At 42.4% G+C, this 23,001-nt stretch overlaps 1 protein-coding gene across 1 annotated transcript in view; it reads left to right on the top strand.

Moving 5' to 3' along the window:
- The window catches only part of SPTLC3 (serine palmitoyltransferase long chain base subunit 3), a 127,887-nt gene that overhangs the window by 86,751 nt on the left and 18,135 nt on the right, over nt 1-23,001 (top strand). Inside the window, exon 9 of the mRNA XM_059705525.1 lies at nt 6,890-7,016. Coding sequence (XP_059561508.1) covers nt 6,890-7,016 — 127 coding nt within the window. The remainder of the gene's footprint in view (nt 1-6,889; nt 7,017-23,001) is intronic.

Raw genomic sequence — 23,001 nt, 5'->3', positions numbered from 1 at the left:
GACATCAACAGCTTACCGAGAATTTCTTGTTCCTTGATCATTGTGACCAGCAGAGACAAGAGTTCAGATTCCTGGTAAACCAGTTAGACAAACAGGGAGGACAGCTGAAAACAGCGTGGTCATTGAACACTGGAATTTAAAGCAACAGATTTCATTGCGGTCCTGCCATGAGTTGCACAAATGCTTCAAATGTTCAGCGTTTTCAGTGGCCTTTCCCCTTCACTATGCACTGCTTTTTTTTCCAAGCTCAAAGCATTGTTTTTCATCCTGTGGGAATTAGCCGGGTGACGCTAGAAACCTAGGGAGTGCCCAGGAGCCTACCAAACTCAGCTAAGTCTGGTGCAGGGTGAAATGCTCCCGCCCTAGAGCATGGAAGCAGTGGGACCAGAGCAGTTGGACCAGAGCAGTGGTTCTCAACCTGTGGGTCGCGACCCCTTTGGCGGTCGAACGACCCTTTCACAGGGGTCGCCTAAGACCGTCCTGCATATCAGATATTTACATTATGGTTCCTAACAGTAGCAACATTACAGTTACGAAGTAGCAACGAAAATAATTTTATGGTTGGGTCACAACATGAGGAACTGTATTTAAAGGGCCAGAAGGTTGAGAACCACTGGACCAGAGGGTCTCGGATGCCCGAGCTGCCCCGGGCTCCAGGGCTTCGTGAGCGTGTGGTTTTGTGATTACTTTAGCAGCAGTTCTGAGCTACGGAAATTTTAACCAAGCTTAACTCCTTTTCCTGATCCAAAGGCACCTGAATAAACCGACGCTAGCGTGTCCTTGAAATATTGTCAAATTTGTTAGATGTCACATTTTCCCCCTCAGAGTTCCTTCCTCTTATATCACATTAAACAAAGGCTCATGCTTACCCTGAAGTAAGGCCCAGCTCACAGTTTTCTCTCACACTCTCCATCCTGCAGTCAGTAGACTATTTTAAAGGTTTATTTGCTCTTGTCTATGTAGCTGCTCTTCATTTGGAGTACATACTGGACAATTGTGAAAACTACTATTATTTACTTAATCAGTACGCATTCAATCCTTTTCTAGATTTTTGGATCAAAACAATTATTTTCAAATCACAAGGTTTTACTAAGAACCCTTTGAGCATAGTAAATTTGAAATTATTAAGGTTTCAGACCAATACGCAGAAAATGTATGCCTATCTGTTCATTTTCTTGCTCTGTAAAATACTCATTCTGTGCGTGCTCATGTCCAGAGGACTGCATCATTCTTCCTCCTGTTCCTCCTCCTCTTCCCCTCCCTCTCTCTTTTCCTTCATGTTGCCCTGCAGGCTCTGAATTGACCACTAGATGGCAGCAAGAATTAGGAAGTGTTTGGCCGAGATCCATTATAGCCTATACATAGAGACCTTCTCCTGCCCCAATCAGCAAGAGGCTAGTTTTCAAGACCTGAAGGGTGAGCAGAAGATAGAAGGCCACCTGAGAAAGTGTCTGATGATTTAAAAATCAATCAGATACACGCCTGTCTGGAATGGTTTTGGTGAGACTGTAATAAACCCAGATAAATTATGGTTTCCTTCCAGCCAAATGAGTTAATGGAACTTTTATATCTGCTTTTCTGTACATTTTTTAAAAAATTATGTTAATTTTAAATTATGTATAGTTTCAATTTAAGTCAAATTTTTATTCCCCTGGACTTTTAATAAATTTGTGGCGAATTTTTACCTGGTATTTGTTTTAAACTGTGTTTTTTAACTAGTAAGACATAGGGTTGAGCAAATGCTAATGCTTTTGCTTGAAAAAAAATCTTGCTACTTACCTATTTAAATACTTAGATTACAGTTTTCAGAGTTTCACCATACAACTATTTCTGGATAATTTTCAATATATGTCTCAATTTGATGGGTATTAAAAATATCCAGGATTCTAAACCAATGGGTACAAAAACACCAAAATTAACCATAAAAAGTGTTCACATGCACATATGGGGACTTTACATTGGTCTGAAACCTTAATAATTTCAAATTTACTATGTTGATAGGGTTCTTAGTAAAATCTTGTGATTTGAAAATAATTGTTTTGATCCAAAAATCTAGAAGAAGATTGAATGCCAAAGTTAGGGTTAGTCATAGAGGGATAAACATAACAATTACTAAGAGACTAGAAATCTTGGTGGAGTTGGTCAAGGTGAGAACTCTGTATATTAGCAACCAGATGCATCAGGTAAGAAAAAATATTTGGGGAAATAAAAGGGGAGAAAAAAAATGGTTTGCTCCTAAGATAGTACCACAGATAGTAGAGATCTTGTCTTGGCTTCAGTCTTCCTGTCACAAAGTGTCTTACAAATTCATCTCTGTTTCCTGGGGTGCACTGCCCTGACCTCAACCTTCTCTCCCCACCTCCGAGAAACTTCTAAAAAGTCTCTTAACTGTCAGCAAGATTTTACGATTTTGCTCACTTTGAGTTTGGAGCTGCTCTAGATAATCTGTGAGCAACTCAACTTGGAGGATTCTGTCCTTTTAAGACTTTTGAGGTGAAATGTCAGGTAATTGTCTTCACCTGTCGGACCTCCATGCCATGAACGGCTTCTTTAAAGAATGCCTGAGATGATGGAGCTAGGTTTCTTATTTTTATTTTGTAATTTGTATTGATCCAGTTGCTGAGGAGATGGGTCGACACTGCAAATCCAATTTGGGGAGTTCACGTTTTCCTCAGGCATGATCTTGAGTTCTCTTGCATGCCTGGTGCTGATTCCTATCTTTCACAGCCTTCGCAGACTGACCAGAGACTTGCAAATGAATGAAGCAAAGGTAGCCTTCATGATTGATAGGTTGCAGGGCTGGAATTCTGGAGGAGGGCAGTGGGAACAGGCAGCCACGTATGGAGAGAGCATCAGCCCCAGAAGCCTGTGTGCCAGACGAAGGCAGGCCCCTTGCAGAAGCCAGCTCTGCCCTGCGTGCTCAGCCCTGGCTGCATTTAACAGCCCTTTGAAGTAAATGGGGGTCATGGAATGAACACCAAGATGTTTATTCTAAGAGTCTCCTGTCTGAATTTCTCAGAAAAGCTACCCTTGTCCTTGAACTCCAAGCCTATGGGTAGAGAAAATAATCAGGGTTTTGAACGTACAAATGGACATGGAAACTTCGATCTAAGAAGACCTCTAACCCACCCTGAAGGAAGACACAACCCAGACCCGCCTTGCAAAAAAGACCAAAGCCAACTCTTAATTCATGGCTCATGGTGCCCAATGGGGGAATGCTAGGAGGGAATTTAAAAAAAGAAAAAGAAAAACAGAAAACAAGGCTTTCCTTGATGCTTTGCAGAAGTTACTCAAAGAACCCCACTTTCTAAACCACATAAGCAAATTAGCCCGTGTCCGTACACTCAGACTCTGAGAGAAAGTGGACTCCATCTAGGAGAAAGAAGAGCATGGGCAAGATAGGCTTAATGTTAAAAGGATGTGATATTGCATTGAGGAGGCATTTATTCTAACAGAATGCATGTGATCTTATGCAACTTCTCGATTTTCTAAGAAAAATTGAGGGTTGGGGACACTGAGAAGAACCCTTTAGGGATCAAAGGCACCTTTGTTTTGTTTCTTTGTCTGATCAATGTCCCAAGGCTAAGAGAGTATCACTATAGTTTTTTTTTTTTTTTTTTTTTTTTTATAGAATGCAGCTTAGTTTCCCTGATACCCTTCAAGGACCTTCACCACCCTTCCTCAATCCTTAAAAGGCTCCTGCTCTCCATTAGACCATCAGGACTTACCAGACCCCTGCTAAGTAGCCACCACTATGGACTTTCAGAGAAGTGTGTAACTGTGTTCCCTGCTCTCAAGGAGGTTTCAATCCCTTTGGAGAAATAAGATTAATATACATGAAACATTTGATGTTCATGCAATTCAATCTACTGTTTGGCTCTTTAAACACTTGAATATATAAGGAATTATAACATCCTCTCAGAAAAAGAGGAACAATCTCTGTGGACTAGGAAAAAGTAAAGGTGAAGGTGGCCTTCTCTGTGCCCTCCTGGCCCCTCCTCTCCTGTCTGGAGAGGTAGTACAGTGTGGTGTTAAGGGAGGGGACTCTAGAGCCAGACACTTTGGGTCTAAATCCTTGTTATCTAACCACTATTTGGTTGAACAGTTTTTTGATCCTTTCTGTGACTCAGCAATCCCATCTATAAAATGGAGATGAACACAGTTCCTATCTCATAGAGCTATGATGAAGCTAAAATGAGTTAACATATGTAAAGTTTGTAAAATGGAACCTCAGCCGGCCAATGAGTTTCAGCTATGGATATGTCATAGCCCTTGAACATTACCCTCTGCAAACCAGGAGAGCTGGAATAAAAGGACTCCAAGGAGTTCTTATATTTTGGTCCCTTCCTTCCACCCATGCTCCCAGTTCTAAGAATCTCTAAGTTGGCAATCTATTAATACTTGCTGACAGCATCAGGTATTCACTTAGAATTAGATCCTATTCTAAGCACCATATGTGTATTACTCATGTAATCCTTATAATGACTCTGAAGTAAATATAATTTTCTCATTTTTCAGAGAAATAAGTTAAGGCACAGAGAGGTTTAGTAACTTGTCCATGGTCACAAATCAGTAAGTGGCAGAGCCAGGGCTTGAACCGAAGCAATCAGATCCCAGAGCCTGTGGTGGAACTCCAAGGTCGTATCTTCTCTCAAGGAGACAACCCCTCATCACCTTTTTCAGAAGCACTAGCTTCTCTCTCTACTCCCAATGGACTCCTCCATTGTTTACTGAATAAGATGCCATCTGTATTCCTAGTTTTAGCACATGCCCATGCCTTTCTCCTCTTCCACCTATATCCAAATCTACCCATCCTTCAAGACTGGACCACCTCCCTGAAACAGCCCTTTCTGTCTCAGGTCCACAGGAGCACCCATCATCCTGTCTCCTGCACCCTCCCAGGTGTTCTAGTTGGCTTCCTCAGCATCCTGCTGGGTGGTATCATCTCTCAACAGAGAAAGGAAACCCCAGCTGCTCAAAAAGAAGCACTGAATATAGACCTAGTGCAGCTGCTCTGGGAAATGGCTCTCTCTCTCTCTCTCTCTCTCTCTCTCTCTCTCTCTCTCTCTCTCCCCTGCACCACCCCCACCATCCTCCAAAATGAACTTCACAAATGCCTGCGGCCAGTGCCTTCGGTCAGGCCATCATCATGCACATACTCTTCAAATAAGGTGAAAGCCAACACAACTTTTTTTATGAGATTCACTAAACAAAAGAATAGACAGAATCGAATTTTAATTTTAAGATAAGTGGATAATACCTGCCACGGACTAGTTTTTATACCTGTCTTCTCTTCTTGGACTCCCACATCCAGAACACAGCCCAGAGCAAAAAGTTAGGGTGCAGGGGGAGGGAGAGAAAAAAGAAAAAAATGAAGGAAGGAGGGAGGAAACAGAAAAGGAGAGAAAAAAATGTAAGTGGAGAATTTGAAATTAAAACAAGAGGGGGACTCAGAAGGAAGGAGAAAGAGACAAAAAAGGAATGGGAAAAAAAGAATGTGAAATGAAGGAGAAGAGAGGAATTTGGGAAGAATGATGTATAAATAGGGGATTTAGAATGAAGGGCATATGAAGGATGTAGGAAGGACAGAATGGAGCTACCAGTTCCCCTGACCTGGGCCTGGTAGAGGCATCATGTTACCCACCAGCTGTAAGGCAGGTCACTCTCTTTACTGAAGATGAGCTATGAATGTTTACAATGCTTGTGAACAACCATGGCACCAGGCCCCAAGTGAGATAGAAAAGTGGAGGATGGGGCACAGTTCAAGGTTCAGAGGTGACATGGATGTGGCCAATAAAGGGGAGGTTAGGAAGAGATGAGCCTGCCAAAAGCACAGGCCCCCCCAGTTCACCTACATGAGGGAACAATTGATAAGACGTCTCAGTGGGATTCTAAACTGTCTTGTTATCTTAGAAGAGAAGGTGGCTGATCCTTTACAGACCCCACTGCTAATACAGAGAGCCGTCATCAGCCCATTAGCTTTTCTTCAGAACACCCTGAAGGTCCCAGGCAATGAGCCAGTACAGGTGGGAAGATAGATGGATTCCCAGCTGGAACTGAACACCTCCAGATGCCAGCTCTGTGGCCCTCCTGACTGTGACTTTAGGAGCATCTTCAGGCTCTCAGCAGACCTACCTGGGACCTTAGGTTTGGCCTTAGGAGTCAATCATTCCTCCCACTGAGGACCAGCATTCTGTAGTGAGTCAACACTCCAAATAGTGTTGCACTAAAGTTCCAGTAGTTTCCTACTGCCCAAGGCATAACCAGAGTTTATCTGGTTCTGATCTACACTGTGGTTTAATGTCACACTTCTCCCTTCTGCCACTCCATCCCTCACCCAAGTTTTCTTTTCTTCTATATTTATTCTTCAAAACATAATCAATTTCACCTTCTTGCTGGAACCTTCCCTATCTTCTCCAGCTAGCAATAACTCCCTCTTTCCTCTGCAGTCTATAGCTCTGTTGCATATATTAGTTTATTTCTTCTTATTTTTCCTACCATTACTTTTCCATGGGCACAATGTAATGTAGTATGCGCGATGGCAAGATCATGTCTTATATTTTTTGGACACTCCTGAATACTAAGCCAGTGATTGTACATACTAAATACTCAACAAATGTTTGGGAAATCATTTTTTTTTTACACATCTGGTTTGGCCCTACAGACCTCAACTCCAAAGTTGCTGCCTTTATTGTATACCTTCTAAGGTTTTGAGGGAGAAACTAAGAAGAGCGATAAAAAAAAGTTTGGTAATACCTATTAAAAATTGGACCATATCAAGAATCAAATGTCTCATGCTATGATGAATGGGGTTGGGACAAGATGTGACTGTCACCACCAACACTGAGACTTACTTGCCTTCTCTTTGGATTTACCTCCTTTATTAAAGGACCTTGTGGATTATTTACGGGTTCACTCACATAGTGCTGTTTATGCTACCTCCATGAGCCCCCCGATAGCAGAGCAAATCATCAGATCAATGAAATTCATCATGGGACTGGATGGGACCACGCAAGGTAAGCAGGACTGCAGTGAGCATGGCTCCCGTGAAATCCTTTCTAGACCCCTCCTTGTCCTTTTGCCCCATCAATTTTCCACTTCTGTAATATATACCTTTGACTTAATGTAACTCAATTTATAAGTCAACCCATCTGTACATAAATAGTACCTGATACACATTATACATAGTTACACATATGTAGTAGAACTGCTGTCAGTGCACAAAAAAAGGAATGTTTTTTTAAAGCAATGAAAACTTTCTCATTTACTTCTTAATGTGATCAGAAAATTTGGATAATTTTGTGTATTAGTTGTGTTAAAAATGGAGCAAACAATGCCGTGTATTTGCCTGTGCTTTCTTGGGGCTATTTGTCATACTTTTTTAATCTTTCTACCCATCTTCCTTTTGTTCTTTCTTTCTGCCTTTCTTTCTTTCATGGGAAAGGAAATCCACCATTGGCCATTGAGAATATATGGACAAACCAACACACAATGAAAACTTTCCAGCCATTTCTTTGACATTGGGTCTCCATAGCCAAAGTTTGCCACTTGGCTCAACCCAAATGAGCTCAATCTTCTTTTTGAAATATTGTTTCATCAAAACTTCTTGGAGGTCTCCTTCTATCTTTCAGATATAATTTATAGATCTTCTACTTCATAGCATAGTGCAAATAACAGTGGTGAATTAGTCTTCTTGCTGCCAGACATCTGGCGAATGCATTCATGAAAGTAGCGAATTATACGGGACCAGAACTGGCCACTGGGCTAAACAGTCCATGTGCCCCACCCCACCTCCCGGCTGATGTGCAGTCCTATTATTTAGTTCAGCCTTACAAGCCTACTATTTCAGTGGAAGCCTACAGAAATCTATCATTCTTCAATTTTATCAAAACAGCAGGATAGCCACATACAAATTTTACCTAGAAGCCTACTATATAAAATAGATTAGAACAGGGTTGGTCTGTTCTAATCTCCAAACTGGTGGCCCCTGAGACCTTTCTACTGTGTCCTAGTGATCTCCCCAGGTCACTAGTTTGAAAACTCCCAAAATAAACCTTTTTTCACAAAGCCAGGAAGATGACTCTCAGAGTGACATTGTTCCTCCTCCATGTAAAAGACAGCTATTGATTGATCTCTAGGGTCCCTCCAGCCTTGTTGGGTTTTATTATTCCATGTCTTATTGAACAGTCTGAGTGAAAAGGAAATGAAAATCCAGTCTAGGGAAGCCACATGGTATGATGGTTAAGGGCATAGACTGAAAGCAACTCCCTGGCTTTGACACCTGGAATACTACTTACTCACTGTGTGGCCTTAGGCAAATGACTTAACTTTTCTGTTTAACCCTGGTTACTTCTCTATGCTTCATTTCCTCTGCCTGTAAAATAAGGGGATTATTATTGATGTGTCAATGGTTTTGTGAGACATGTAAAATACTTAAAATTGTGTCTGAAAACAATTATATAGTAAGCATTATATAATTGCTCGCTATGTTATCGGCTGTTATTCCTGAGGTGTTCAAGAATTTAGACCATATTTCAAGGGTGCTGTAGGAAGGATTCTTATGATGGAAGTGGGGGAAGACTACATGTACTCCAAGGTCCTGAATTAGTCAGGGTAAGTTATGCTGCCATAATAAGTAAACCTTGAAATTCCCAGTGGCTTAACAAAACCAAGCTTTATTTCTTGTTGGTACCACATCTATTACAAATCAGACAATTCTCTGCAAAGCTTGCCTCCATGGGGGCACTGATTCATGCTGCTGCTAGCTTGGAGGTTGGCCACCTCAGCATATGGCCTCCTTGGGCACCATGGTGGAGAGAAAAAGAGCATCAGCCTGGAAGTGACACTTATCACCTTGCTTGCAGTGTCACTGGCCCAAACTAGTCACATGGCCACACCCAAATTTGGGGAGCATAGTATACTAAGGGATATGGATATGACATGGATAAGCAGATATCTTTCGATCTTGTAAAACTGAAGCTAGAAGGAGAGCTACCCCATTCCCACATGAGTTCTCATGATGGGCACAAAACTGGCCTGGCACCACTGCTTTCTCATGATGCCAGTTAATGATCTTCTTGAACTTCACCCACTTCTTCATGGAAAACAACGATTTGAGATTTATGCTAAAGAGCAAATTAAGTGCATTGTCTTGCAATGAACAGAATTATCCTTTGTCTTATTTTAGAGATGAATAGCTAGAAGAAAAAAGTTATTCTGAAAATTTGCATATTTCTTAAGCCCTTTTGTGTGTATGTTGTCAGAACCAGATGGTTTTATGTACCCAACTTGACAGTCATCTTCTTCCCTCTGGATTGCTTTACCACTTCGTCCCAGACAAAATTCGCTCTGTGTATCTGGTCACAGTTGAAGATCGGCAGAAAAATTACATTAAAGACATAACCATTTCTCCTTTGATAATTGTCTATCAGCAATTTTTACTCCTCTGCAGTGGGAGATATTTCCCTTGTTTTTTTCTCTCTTTGCCTTAAAATTAAATAATTATTTGGTTATTATTTTTCACCTCTCAGTTCAAGTTCCTCACCTCACTCCTCTCACAAGAGAGAAATAAGTAACAGAGAAAGCTATGTGAACAGCTAGTTTTCTTAGAACTGAGCTAGGAGAACCAGGGAGAAAGAGAGGACAGTTTCTTTTCAAAGGAATGAACAAAGGAAAGTAATAGGAAAGAAAATTGACAGTCATCAGCCGAGTTTCAGATGGTTCTGCCTGACACGTCTTTTGAAGAATTCAAAGGCACAGCTGACTGATCATGCTGGCCTCATTTACGACAATGCCTGCTTTAAATAAAATGAGCAGGACAGGTTGGGAATATCGCGTTAACTCACCCCTTTCTGCCGAGATAGACAGACTCGCAGGGTAAAGTTGCCCAACGCTCAAAGGGAAGCACTATGTCACGCCGGAGCTGCCTTCCAGGATAGGATCTAAGAAAGAGGGCCCGGCTCCAAGCCTTCATCCCCAGCCCACTCCGCTGCTACTGTGATTGGAGCCTTTCAAGGCTTTGTGTCGGGTGGAGTTTGGGGAGCGTTGGCCAGATCTCTTCCTTGATGAATGTCTTCACTTTAATCTGCAATGCAAAGCCATGCGCTTCAAAGAAAGGCGAGCTACAGGAATAAGGTCAATATTCCTTTGAAGCCAAGGTTCAAAGATGAAATAGAAGTCCCAGTGAAATGACAGTGTTTATGCACAAACAGCCACCTCCACTCTGCAGCCTGGCTGCTGGGGGAGTTAATGCACACAGTCTGGGGGGCTGCGGGCCTGTCGCTGGCGCGTGGGTACCACATGCACGGAGGCCCGTTTCATCTCCTGGCCTGTCACTCCGTGCAGCACAATGAGCCCAAAGTGAAGATTTGGTTTCTCCATCCTAATGGATGTTGGGTGGTCCACCAGCCAAACCAAGGCTATCAGCCTTTGAAGAGCTAGAAATGTGTCTTGAATTAATTTGGTGTTCCTCTGAGTGTCAAAGCCCGGGCTCAGCTTAATAAATACGTCGTGACTCAACTTCCATCTCCCCGGCTTACTCGATTTCAGTGCCAGTGTCTATGCCAAACAAGATTGAGGGGATGTTTATGGTACCTCAGAGGAGTGGGAGCCTAGAATCAGTTCTACATAAGTTGTGGCCACTGAGGGGACCCCTTTGTGGTTGGGCACCTTCAATGATTGGCATCACTTTTAAAGAGGTCGAGAAAGATTGCAGCTCGCTCATTTTCTTCATCTAGACCAGTGGTTCCCAACCTTTTTTTGGTCATGCCCCACCTAAGCATCTCTAAAATCCTGATGCACCCCCGACCATGACATATAATTCTTATTATTCAAAAAGTGAGCTCCTATTCATGTGGAGAAAGCATCAAAGGCCATTAGCTTGGTCTAAACAAGCTTCCAAAAAACATGGCATCCATGAAAGAGAAAAACAAAAGAACAAAAGGACAGTTGAATTACTGAGGAAGAAATCACTAAGAAATTTAAAAAATAATAATAATAATATGAAGCAATATGAAAAAATAGCAAAGTTTCAGAACATTTGATGGAGAACTAAAATGCATAAATATGTCACAATGTATATTTATATACTATATATGAGGCCCCTTGAACCATACAAAATGCAAAAAAGATCACTGTTAATAACTCATCTAGAATTGCCCCCCCCTTAAAAATCAAGTTGACCCCCTGTGGGGCATGTGCCTCACATTGGCACCCACTGATCTAGACAGACAAGGCACAAGCAGGCACAGGAGGGTGAGCCCCAAACCACACCAATGGCCCCCTGAAGCAAGCATTGTCAACAGTTCTCTTTTTATTTATTTAATATTTGCAGCTTTTCAATGAATCAGTCAACATTCTTTTCAAGCTCTTAATGGTGGCCCTGCCTCCCCACCCTCCCTTCCCCAGCTCTGGGCACCCTTTCACTTCTGAGACAATGGGGGTTGTATCACAAGGAGGACTAAGGGGTGTGTTCTGCAGCTGGACTGCTCAGGGGCCAGTTCCCTGCCCCACATTTGCTCCATGATTGGCAAGGTGCTTACCTTTGTTAGCCTCTGTTCTTTTATTGTAAGTTGGGGTTGTCAGGAGGATTCAATGATGTGAGGTAGATAATGAACTTAGCATGATGCTTGATGCACAGTTAACAGTTACTGTTGTTTTTAGCTCATCTGATTTCTTCCCTTCTCTACATTTTTCAGTTGTTTTTGCCCATTCTGGAATTCTGTCTTTCCTTCAGACCTCAGACCTGCTCCAACAGCATGTCCTGCAGGACTTCCTTTGACACATATCCAGAATCCAGTTGCTTCTTACCACACCCATCCCTCCTTCCAGCAGCTCTCACCTGGATTACTGGAGACTCCAGGAGAGTCTCCCTACTTCTGCTCTTGCTTTTTTTTATGACTTATTCTCCAAACAGAAGTCAAAATTCTATTTTAAAAAATGTAACTCAGACCACATCACTCCTCCATTCAAAACTTTTCATTGCTTCCCCTCTCAGTGTAAAGTCTGGACTTTGGCCTTCAAGCTTCATGATATGGTCTGTCATTTCCCACCACTCTTCCCCTTCTTGGTCCATTCCAAGCAGCTGGCATCCTTGCTTTTCCTACAATGCAGGGAGCAGTTTTTGCTGGCCTCTCTGGAACGGCATCTCCGAGCATTATCTGCATCACCCACACGCTTCCTTTCCTCACGTCTTAGCTCAAAATCAGCCAGTGAGGGGAGCAGCACTATCTTAAATTGTACACCCTCCAGGTCCTCCAATTCTCCTCACCTTGCTTAAGTCTTTATAGCATTTACAAGTGCCTGAAAAGATATAGATAGATAGATGATAGATAGATAGATAGATAGATAGATAGATAGATAGATAGATAGATAGATAATGTCTATCTAGATCTAGATATACTTGTCTTCTGTTTTCCCTCACAAGGATGTAAACTTCAGGAATAAAGGCATTTGTCTATTTTATTTAATACACTTAGAACAGTGCCTGTCAGTTTCAGATACTCAACAAATATTTGTTAAAAGCTAGAATCCTTCTGTATTTGCCTCTTAACTCAGCAAATAAACTGCCCTTATCTCATTCACATCTCTGTGTTTCATTCTCTCCCTTTCCACCTTCTAAAACTACTGGGCCCTCTTCTCAACCATGAACTTTTTCATTTCCTTCAACCTGAAGAGCCTTCCCTTGCCTCTTCTCCCTCTTCAGACAGCCACTGAGTTGCATCCCTTCCATTGATGGATATAAAAGCTTCTTGGAAATATGGCCTGTTCTGCTCTCTCTCCCCTCCTCCTCCCCACGCAGTGTTCAGCACCCTCACCCTGTCTTCTGCCCATTTCCAGGCCTGCTTCCTCAAATATCCCCCTTGTCCACCTACCCAACTGGCGCTTCTCCAACCAGATTTGATGGACCCCTCTGCTTAGTTCTCTCTATTTGAAAACAGTCTTCTCTTCATTATGGAAATATTATTTTTTTAATGTTCTGTCTGTTCTTTCTCTTTTTTTCCTGTTAGGCCCCTTCCCTGTCTGCATTTGCCAGAATTTCCTCTTCTGTTATCTTTACATTCTGCACAACTGTGCACTCTTTTCCTTTCCTTTATGTAGAAGCATGGTTCTCAAACTTGAGCATGTATCAAAGCCATCTGGAGGGATGGTGAAAACTGATTGCTGACCCTGCCCCCATAGCCTCTGATTCAGAAATTCTTGTAGCAACTCTCATAAGCTCCCAGGTGGTGCTGATCTTGCCGGTCGGGGACCCACACTTTGAGAACCACTGCCATATAATGACCTCATCATCAGTCATCCTCTCCCTCCATCAGGCACCAATGGATTGTGTATTTCTGATAGCTAAAAACCATCAACATATCACCAGGAGTCAGCACAGTGCTTGACACATAGTAAGCCTCCAGTACATATTTTCAAGTTGAATTAAAAAGAAATATTCTAAGCTCCAATTGTGCATTGCCATGAGTGGGTGCTAATAAAATATCTGTTAGGAACATCTTTTCATCAAAAGATGGCAGCAGGACCTCTAAACACTTAATATTGGCCATCTCAGCAACTGGACTTGCTCACCAGGATCAGCCTTTTCCTTGGACTTCTTGCCTATGTTCATGCTCCTGACATTTATATGCTAATTAAATGCCATGGATGTCAGAAAAAGTGGCCTCTGTGTTCCCAATCATCTGAAGTGATGGGACTACCTGATAGAAGAGAGAAAATGACCACAAACTATTGTATAGTAATGGTTCTCAACGTGTGGTCCCTGGACCAGCAGCATAAGTATCGCCTGGGAACTTAGGAGAACTGCAGCAAGCATTCCTGCATCAGAAGTTCCGAGGGCAGGGCAGCAATCTGTTTTCACCTTCCCTGCAGGTGACTCTGATATGGGCTCAAGTTTTAGAAGCAAGTTTCTATGTAAAGCAGGGGTGGGGAATGCCCTGCCAAGGCATTAGGTATGAGTTAATTAAACGTTTGACAAAAAATAGCAGGCTAATTTTTAAATTGATAATTCTGTATGGCTTACGAATGATGTTATAAATATCCAAACGGCCCTTGACAGAAAAAAGGTTCCCCACCCCAGATGCAAAGGAAGGAAATAGGTGAGGGTATTGTGCAGCAGAGAGAACAGAGGATAGAATTTTGACAAATGCAGACATGGATAGATGACCTAGCAGGATAGGAGGAGGAAGAACAGACAAAAAATAAGAGAAAACCAAGAAAAAAGCATGAAACACATTTTAATCTACTTATTTAAACCCCTCTGTTTCCTCAACCCTGTTCACTTATTCACTGCAAGCACCTCACCTGTTCCTCCCATGCCTGTGACCACTCTGGTATCAGGAATAGCCAAGAGCTTTAAGCCCTCAGGAAGTATATGTGCCTCACAACAGGCTCCCCCTTGAATCTATGCCTTCATGTAACTTTTGGAAGTATGTAAAGTCATTAAGAGTTTATGGTCACAACAAGGGTTATATTATTTGATTTGATGGTAGGCATCTGGTAGAGATATGACCATTTCTATAATAACTCATGTCTCTCAGTGTGGACAGGGTACTATCCATATAGTTAAGTTACTTATCTCTTCAGTGCATCTTTAATAGGTGGAATCCAGTGGGTGAGAAAGGAAATCCTCAATGGGCAGTACTGTTACGTTTAAATTATGACAAGTTAAGTTGACAATCAATTATGGCAAATTCATAACTTAGAAAGAATGGCTTTTCCTCCAATACATACTGGAGTCTGCTTAACTTTACACTATAATTATCACCCTCCTGTTGGCTAGTCATTCTCCTGCTGTGATGGTTACAATTTGATAACACAGTGTTGACATGATATTGGCACTTTTCTAAGAAAGGTGATCTGCTCCTATTCTTGTCACACTTCCAAGTTCATATTCATCAAGCATCTTAGACATTATCAATCAAACTTCGATATTATCCACAGAATTACCTCAATTCCCCACTTTCAATCTGAAGAAAAAGCTTACTAAGCCTTTCAGAGTGTGGACTCCCAGCTTTTGGTGAACTTCAGAAAGAAGGTCAATAAGGGAAGGATGGGGAAACTGAGGCTGAAAAGAAGTGCCTGTAGCCATGTGCCAACACAACTGAGCTTCCTTTGCCCTTTAGAAAACTAACAATGTAATCAGCCCAGCACCTGAGGAGAAGTATTAAATAGACATGCTCCCTAACAGAGGGCCTCCTCACACTAAATCTTTCTGGGGTTTTAAGTTCTTGCTTGACTTGGGAAGTATTCAGAACATTCCGTCTGTGAAGAAGGTGTTACCTCGGCTCTAGGACTCTGTTTGCACATCACATGCTGCCTTTGGCAGGTCCAGGGAATGAAGGCTCAGTTAATGGGATTATTTTTTCCCCCTCTGAGTATCTGGCTCTGGGAGGAAGACTCTCCATCCCTGAACTGGGGAAGAGATGTCCTTTACATCAACATTATGGTGTCACTATTGTATGGTGACACTGCCTATTCTAAAATTAAAACGGAATATTTCCTCCTTTCATTGCAAAAATCCCTGGTTCTATTAACTGGGAAATCCGAGGGGCTAAAGATGGCTGCAGTTTCTATACAAAAGGAAACTAGCAATGGAGAGAGGGCATGTGCTCTGTTAGTTCAGTGGTTCCCAACCTTCCTAATGCCACGACCCTTTAATACAGTTCCTCATGTTGTGGTGACCCCCAACCATAAAATTATTTTCGTTGCTACTTCATAACTGTAATTTTGCTACTGTTATGAATCATAATGTAAATATCTGATATGCAGGATGTATTTTCATTGTTACAAATTGAACATAATTAAAGCATAGTGATTAATCACAAAAACAATATGTAATTATATATGTGTTTTCTGATGGTCCTAGGTGACCCCTGTAAAAGGGTCGTTTGACCCCCAAAGGGGTCACAACCCACAGGTTGACAACCGCTGTGTTAGTTGAAGGAGTTTCGGTCCCGTTCAAAAACACAGATAAGTCAAAAACTGTCACAGATAAAGTTTTTCTTAGCCCCACAAAGAAAGAGATAATTTTTCTACAAAATAGAAACAAATAACAAAAAACAATGGGGGCCTTCTCTGATTTTCCAGTGCTGTGTCAACCTCCCTCATATCTGACCCCTTGGCCACCACACAGACCTTCCTTCCTGCTGATACATGAGCTCCTCTCTCAGAACAGGCCCAGACTGAAACGTGGGGCCTAGATGATATATGGACTCAGAACAGCTTGGAGTGGGGGTTCATTTGGAGTGGTCCTCCTAGCTCCTGTCACCAACCCAGCAGGACCTTCCCTAACCACCCTTTCTAAAATATCAGCACCTTCCTTGTGGGTTACTCTGTCTACTCTCTTATGTCAACCATGTTTTCTTCATAGCACTTAGCACCACCTGAAATTATGTACTTGTCTCTTCAATTATTGTCTGTCTCCCCAGGAGGATACAAATGCCATGAGGGCAGGAACACTGTCCTCAACCTCAAGCAGTACCTGTGGGCTGAGTGAATGACCTCATTCAGTGTAAGCTTTGGGCATATCCCATCAACTACTCAGCAGGCATTGGTACCTCTAGTATGCAGGCTCCTGGTGGTTCCTCTGTCTGGAAGGTCCTATCTTTCTCCACAACCCACTATACCTATTCTTTATCTTCTGAGCCCCTGTTCAGCCTTCTAAGCCCTATCTCCATGGCTACAGTCAGAAAATAAACCTTGCCTTCTCAGTCTCATGCAATCTATCGCTTTTATGACGGTAGTCATACACACCCCATTCTGGTCCTTCAAATAGGTAGTGATTAGTTAATTGTGCCTTAAGAATCAAATATGTGAATGAATGAATATTGAGTGACCTGATTTGGTGTTTGAAGCAGATTTCTGGGCAAAGCTTAGAATCTAATAATTATCTGTAAACAATTAATATATTATTTTTTTAGCTGTAGAATTATTTTGTTTTAAATACTAGAGTTATAATCACTTCCTTTATGGGTACATGCATAGGCCAAAATCTAAAGTTCCTTTTCTATTCTTTTGATAACTGATATTCTTTTAGTAGCTTTTTCTAGATACCATCTAATAGAGAGGTGAGTAAGCTGGATAATTCAAGACAATGATACCCAAATAGCAGAAGCAAAATGGAGTTTTCTTTTATTACCCAAGCTGTTAGCTGAATCCTTCACTTAAGGTTTCCTATGGAGACGCCATCCAAAGCTCGAAGGCGCACTTGACCTTTTTATACACAGTAATTGGCAAATACTGGGCACCAGCTAATCTGTGTCCAAGTTGAAGTGCATTTCTGAAATAGAAGAGAGTAGGTTCATTCTTAAGTATGCAAAAATTACATTTTCCACAGAGTATTCTGGAGGGTCTTCCTCCCATCCTCTTCCCCATGTCCATGATGATTTGCACTTAGGATTTTTTTCAGTTAATAAACTTTATGTTTTCATGACATTACTTGGCGACAAGTAATAAGAGGTTGAAAAACTAAAATTCGCACAAAAAATGTATAGTTTCCCTTTACACCATACAGCCAATGAAAAGTAGAAGGCATGAAGATTTTGATTCCTTGAAAATTATATGGTACCTTTCTTTACAAGGCCATATTACTTAAGGTAAATCAGTGAATTAGTTACTATAGCAGACAAGCCCCAACATATCAATGGCATAACACAATGGAAATTTATTTTCTGCTCATATCAAATCCAAAATGGGTGTTCCTGATGAGCAGTTTTCTCTTCCAGGAACCCAGCCTCCTTCCCTCTTGTGCAGCGGTTCTCAACCTGTGGGTCGCGGCCCCTTTGGGGGTCGAATGACCCTTTCACAGGGGTCGCCTAAGACCATCGGGAAACACATTTATAATTACATATTGTTTTTGTGATTAATCACTATGCTTTAATTATGTTCAGTTTGTAACAATGAAATTGGGGGTCACCACAACATGAGGAAGTGTATTAAAGGGTCGCAGCATTAGGAAGGTTGAGAACCACTGCTCTTGTGGCTCTTCCAGCTTAAACATATGACTTCCAAGATTGCCACCAACATGGTAAGGAGAATCGAGGATCATGTGTGTGATGTTTTCAGGAGCCATAACTAGAAAGGCACATTTTATTTCTGTCCACATTCTATTGGCCATAACTCAGTCACATACCCTTGCCTAACCACAAAGAAGCCTAGGAAATGAAGTTAACTGTCTGCCTTGGCCAAGGAAATGGGTTCAGTGAATAGCTAGCCAGTCTTTGCTTCCGTACTTAACCTCAATCCAGCACATTCTTTCCCCCGACTTTCAGATGAGTGTACACTGTAGGAAGGCATTGTATACTTTAGACAGTTTCCCAATGTTTCTATATTGACTTAGTAAATAAACTCTTGACCTGGAATGGAATAAAAGTAGCTAAGGACAAAAGAAAAACAAAGTCTAAAGGACTGACGATGAATCTCTTTCCCTTTTATAGGGACTCTCAGGGCTTCTCGTCTGGCTTTTACTACAACCACTTCTGCTGCTTTTTCACAAAACCTAGTCTCAGGCCATGGCAGGGATTGAGATCATTATCATTATTATTTTGCTAAATTCCCCAATGCTGTGTACTATTTGAAAGGAGAAAATGAACCCTGGGCATAATGCTGCCCCAGAAGAAATTAAAATAACATAAAATTGGAACAGCTCTGGAAGTCAGGCCAAACCAAGAGAGAACGTATATTTTGGAAATAGTAACACACTCTCAAACATTCAGGAGATATTTTTGGAAGAGAGGGTGTCATGAGACAGAAAATTATAAATTGCGTCATTATCAGAAAATTGTAAATTTCACTTTAAAACATGCAATTTAAAAGCATAGACATGTAGGCTAGTTATTTGAATTGGATGGGTTTATTTTGAGTCACCCCAACTCTCCTGTTCAGCCACACTTTGGTTCAGAATTTTGGGTCCATGAACTAAAAGGAGGCTAAGAGGCTTGAGCAAGGATAGAACCTCTGATGTCCATCACATTGGCACCCAGCACTTGACTTGTCAAGGTAACCAGTCACAGGAGAAGACTGAACTGCAAGCCCTAGTAGAGATGAAATTAGTGACTCTATGTCAAGGTTAAATTCATATGAAAATATGACCCTGATCAACATCACTTTAAGCGTTTCATCTACTTTGGGAAGCACAAACACTGTGTTTCTGTTGTTATGGCCACAAGGGCAAGTTCATTCCACACAACTCATCCTGTACAATGTCCAAGATTTAAAAGATTCTTTTTCAAGTGCTTAAATTTCTGTTGTTTATTCAACTACTAGAAGAAGTTGTATAAAATGGCAATGTCTTTCAAGTAACTTTATTCATTTATGAACCTCCATCATATTTCTTGCCTTTCCCCTCTACAGAGGAAATATAAGATAAAGAGAAGGAAAGGGAGACTTAGAGTACATTCGCACTGGAAAATATAGCCCTGCCTCATTTTTAAATCATCTCGGGTGGATTATTTCATTCATCCTGATCATTTGTGAACTTTTATCATGAGATTGGCAGGTGAGGTACTGACCCTGCCTCTAACCCAACATGGACTTGAAGAAAGTGGCACCAGTGCCTTCCAGCTGTGACCTTGGACCTTTGCTCTGGTCCCTGAAACAGGGCACACATATTTTTGCACTTGAGTTGATAGGTTTAAAAAACAGAAGTGACTAACCGGGAAGATTTAGGGCTCTGAGAGAGGCAAGAAAGGAGTATACCGGGTGACAGCAATTCGCTCTCAAGAGTGGAATTTTCTCACTTTCCTACTGTTTATATTTGACACTAGATACCTGCACAGGCGTCTCTCCTAAGATGTTGCTTTTCTTCAGCTGCTTGGGGGCTGCAAACTACACTTACCCATCTGCAGCATCAAATTTATCCTTCAGCTACTCTTGCTAATTACTCTTTATCTGAAATTCTGTCTCTTCCTCCAAGAGAAGAAGAGAGAGTGGAAACCAAAAAGGCCTGCGATTGGGGTGATAAAACTATGATAATTAGTTTTAAAAGGCCTTCTCACGTTTCTCAGCCTCTACCTTGGCGGAGAGTTCAGCGAGTACAAAATTGGCTTCCTACCATTTCTTTTCTCCCCACAAACCCGGCAAGGATTGTTAGTTCTGTCCCTCTGAAGTCTCTCAATGAATGTGAGAGGAGTCCCCAGAGAACCCCCCCCCCCAATGCACCATCTGAGGCCCTGGCACTGAAGACCCTTGGCATTGCTGAGGGAGGAACTAGCTGCTGCTTCCTAAATATATTTGCTACTTGGTTACCAGCTGGAGACGCAGAAAGAGAGAGAGAGAGGGAGAGAGAGAGAGAGAGAGAGAGAGAGAGAGAGAGAGAGAGAGAGAGAACGGAGAGCTGCATTTTCTAAATGGTTTCAGGCCACTGGCATTTCAGCAATAGCTAATACAAAACAGATGGTGGGTGCTACGCTCCGCTGGCCTTCAACTCGGGGCTGCCTCTGTCCATGATTAATCACCTGTGCTGGGGGGTAAAAAAGTTCTACCTGGTCTTTGTGTGCTGTGCGTGTGGACCTGAGGCTGCACTTAGCAAGCAAAGTGACAGGCCTTGCCTCTCTGCCCTATGGCTGCTTATGTGCCTGGAGAATGACTTGGGTTTGTCCCATAAACACAGAATTCGCCAGCAAACTGAACTCTGGCTAGGAAGGGGAGTTTGTTTGTGCAGAAATCCCTTGCAAAATGCTCTGCAACTTTCTGCTCCTTCATTTACTCACCTTAACCGTTAGCCAAGGGCAGAATTTTAGGGCAGCTCAGTAAATTCTGCACTTGCTTTGAGCCCTTTAAAAAAAATGTCCCTAGCAAGAGTGTAAAGAGAATCTGTTTGTCTTTTTGTCTTTTACATGGCAATGGGGCAAAAGGATAGTGTGGCCACTTCCTTCCACCATCCTACAAACAAGATATCCTTTTACACCCCGGGCCCTAGGAAAGTTTCCTCTCCACTGTTGTTTCTTCTGCATAGATGGGCTCTGGGGTGGGGGGGGGGGAGGGGCAGGGGAGGAGGGGGCGATGAAGCGCACATGGAATTCCATGTTGGTTCAGCACAACTGGGGAAGGAGCGAGCCTGATGCCAGCTGTAGCATCTTGAAGGATGAAGGGGAGCCGCTGTTCCTCATTGATCTTTGTTTTCCCCACCACGGGTTCATTTTCGGCTAAGCAGCGAAAGCCCCAAGTGCAGCAGGGGCCGTACCCCAGCCCCCCTTTTGTCTGGAGAAGTGCGTGGAGAAAACCAGCTACCCCAGCAGCCACAGCTGGGGAGGATTAAGCAGGTGGATTTGTGCCTGGAGAAGCCCAGCATGTGTTCTGGGCTGGAGTGAATGTATTTGGTTTCTATCTTGGTATAAACAGTACCACAAACTAAGCGGCTGGAAACAATGCCCATTTATTATCTCATGGTCTTGGGTCAGAGTCCAGGCACAGTTGGTTCCCTCAGCTCCCAGGGACCGCTCGAACTCCTTCCTGCGTGGCCCCATCCACCTTATAGCCAGCGATGGAGACTTTTCTTCAGGTCAGGCACCCCTCTCTCTTCTTGAACCTCTTTCTTCAGAGAGATCCCAGCCCCTTCTAAGGGCTCACCTGATTAGGTCTTACGTACTGGTTCATGTGCTTCAATGTTATTTTACCTTTGTAAAATAGGAGACTTTTTGTAGTTAGATTTCCAGTGATTCTATGCTTCAACTGGAATACTGAGAATAAAAATTATTTGGTGAATACTTAATCCTGGGACATAAAAAGATCTGAAGACCTGTCCCAGACACCAAAGAAGACTTAGGCAGGCACAGGGACAGCCAGATGGGCTGCAGGTGCCGCAGGTCACTTCGATTGGTCACCAGGGTCCAGCGGTAGAGGGCAAATCCAAATCATTCAGGCTAGTCTTTTGGTTCAGTGAGTTTGGTTTTCAATATTTTTGAACCATGGAATCTTTTTCAAATGAAATCTACATGAAAGTCCATTTTATAAAATATATATAGTTTTTCAATTTTACAACACACATAGGGCTTAGTGCGGGGCAGACAATCTTCTAAGTACTTACTTAATACCTAATCCTCTGTAACAGTAGGTAATGGGCTTCAGTATGATGATGATTGGCATCCGTCCCATTGCACAGGTGAATAAGCTGAGAGACAGACGGATGAAGCACCTTGTCCCAAATGGCCGAGCTGATTTTGAACCCAAGACACTGGGTCACAGTCCCTAAGCACTTGGTCTTGATGCTGCTGTTGCCGTGGGGGGGGGCAGCTTGGGGAGCGGGGTGGTCTGATCTCCTATTTGCTGAGCATCTCCTTCAATTTTTGCTCCCATGCCCCTCCCTGAGGTTTCCCCAGAGCACCTCCCAGCAAACACTTTGAAAACCAGATATTTGAATCATGAAGGCAGCTGCCTTGGATGAGGTTTCCTGGTGGCCACTTTCATTTGCATTGTTTCTCAGAGCCTTTCAGAGGCCCCAATAACCCGGTTACTCAACCAGAGCCTGTCCATTGCTGCTTCCTTTGCCCTCTTGCCATAAATTAGAACAGTTGCTGACACACAGACTTTTGCTGCCACTCTGGCTTCCTACCTTGACTTGCCACCTCCAGGTTTTCCTCATCTGAATCCATACTCAATACACAATGAGTTTTTCTCTTTCTAACTCCCCTGGAACGTGGCATTTCCTGCTCTTGAGGCTGCCGTGGCTCCCTATGACTCACCAGAACCTTCCAGCCCTTAGGGTGGAACTCTCAGATCCCAATGGTCTGACTTCACTGATCTTTCTCATAGCCGTAATCCAAACATTCTAGATAAGTAAGTTAGTGACAACCAACCCACCGTCTCCAAAATGACATGCACAAGATGTTAACCCATCACCTGTAGGTCTTTGCTCAAAACTCCCAGAGCATTTCTTCCACAGATCATTCAATTTTCTACCTTTCTTTATAATTACATGATTTTTTTCGTGTCTATAGACTAGATCATATATGCTCCTTGAAAATAGTAGATAACTTTGCCTTTTAATCCACCATTGATCACAAC

This window comes from Myotis daubentonii, chromosome 8, assembly GCF_963259705.1.
Source record: "Myotis daubentonii chromosome 8, mMyoDau2.1, whole genome shotgun sequence".
NCBI lineage: Eukaryota > Metazoa > Chordata > Mammalia > Chiroptera > Vespertilionidae > Myotis > Myotis daubentonii.
Note: the sequence above shows the minus strand (reverse complement) of the source record. Positions and strands in the feature narration are given on the sequence as shown.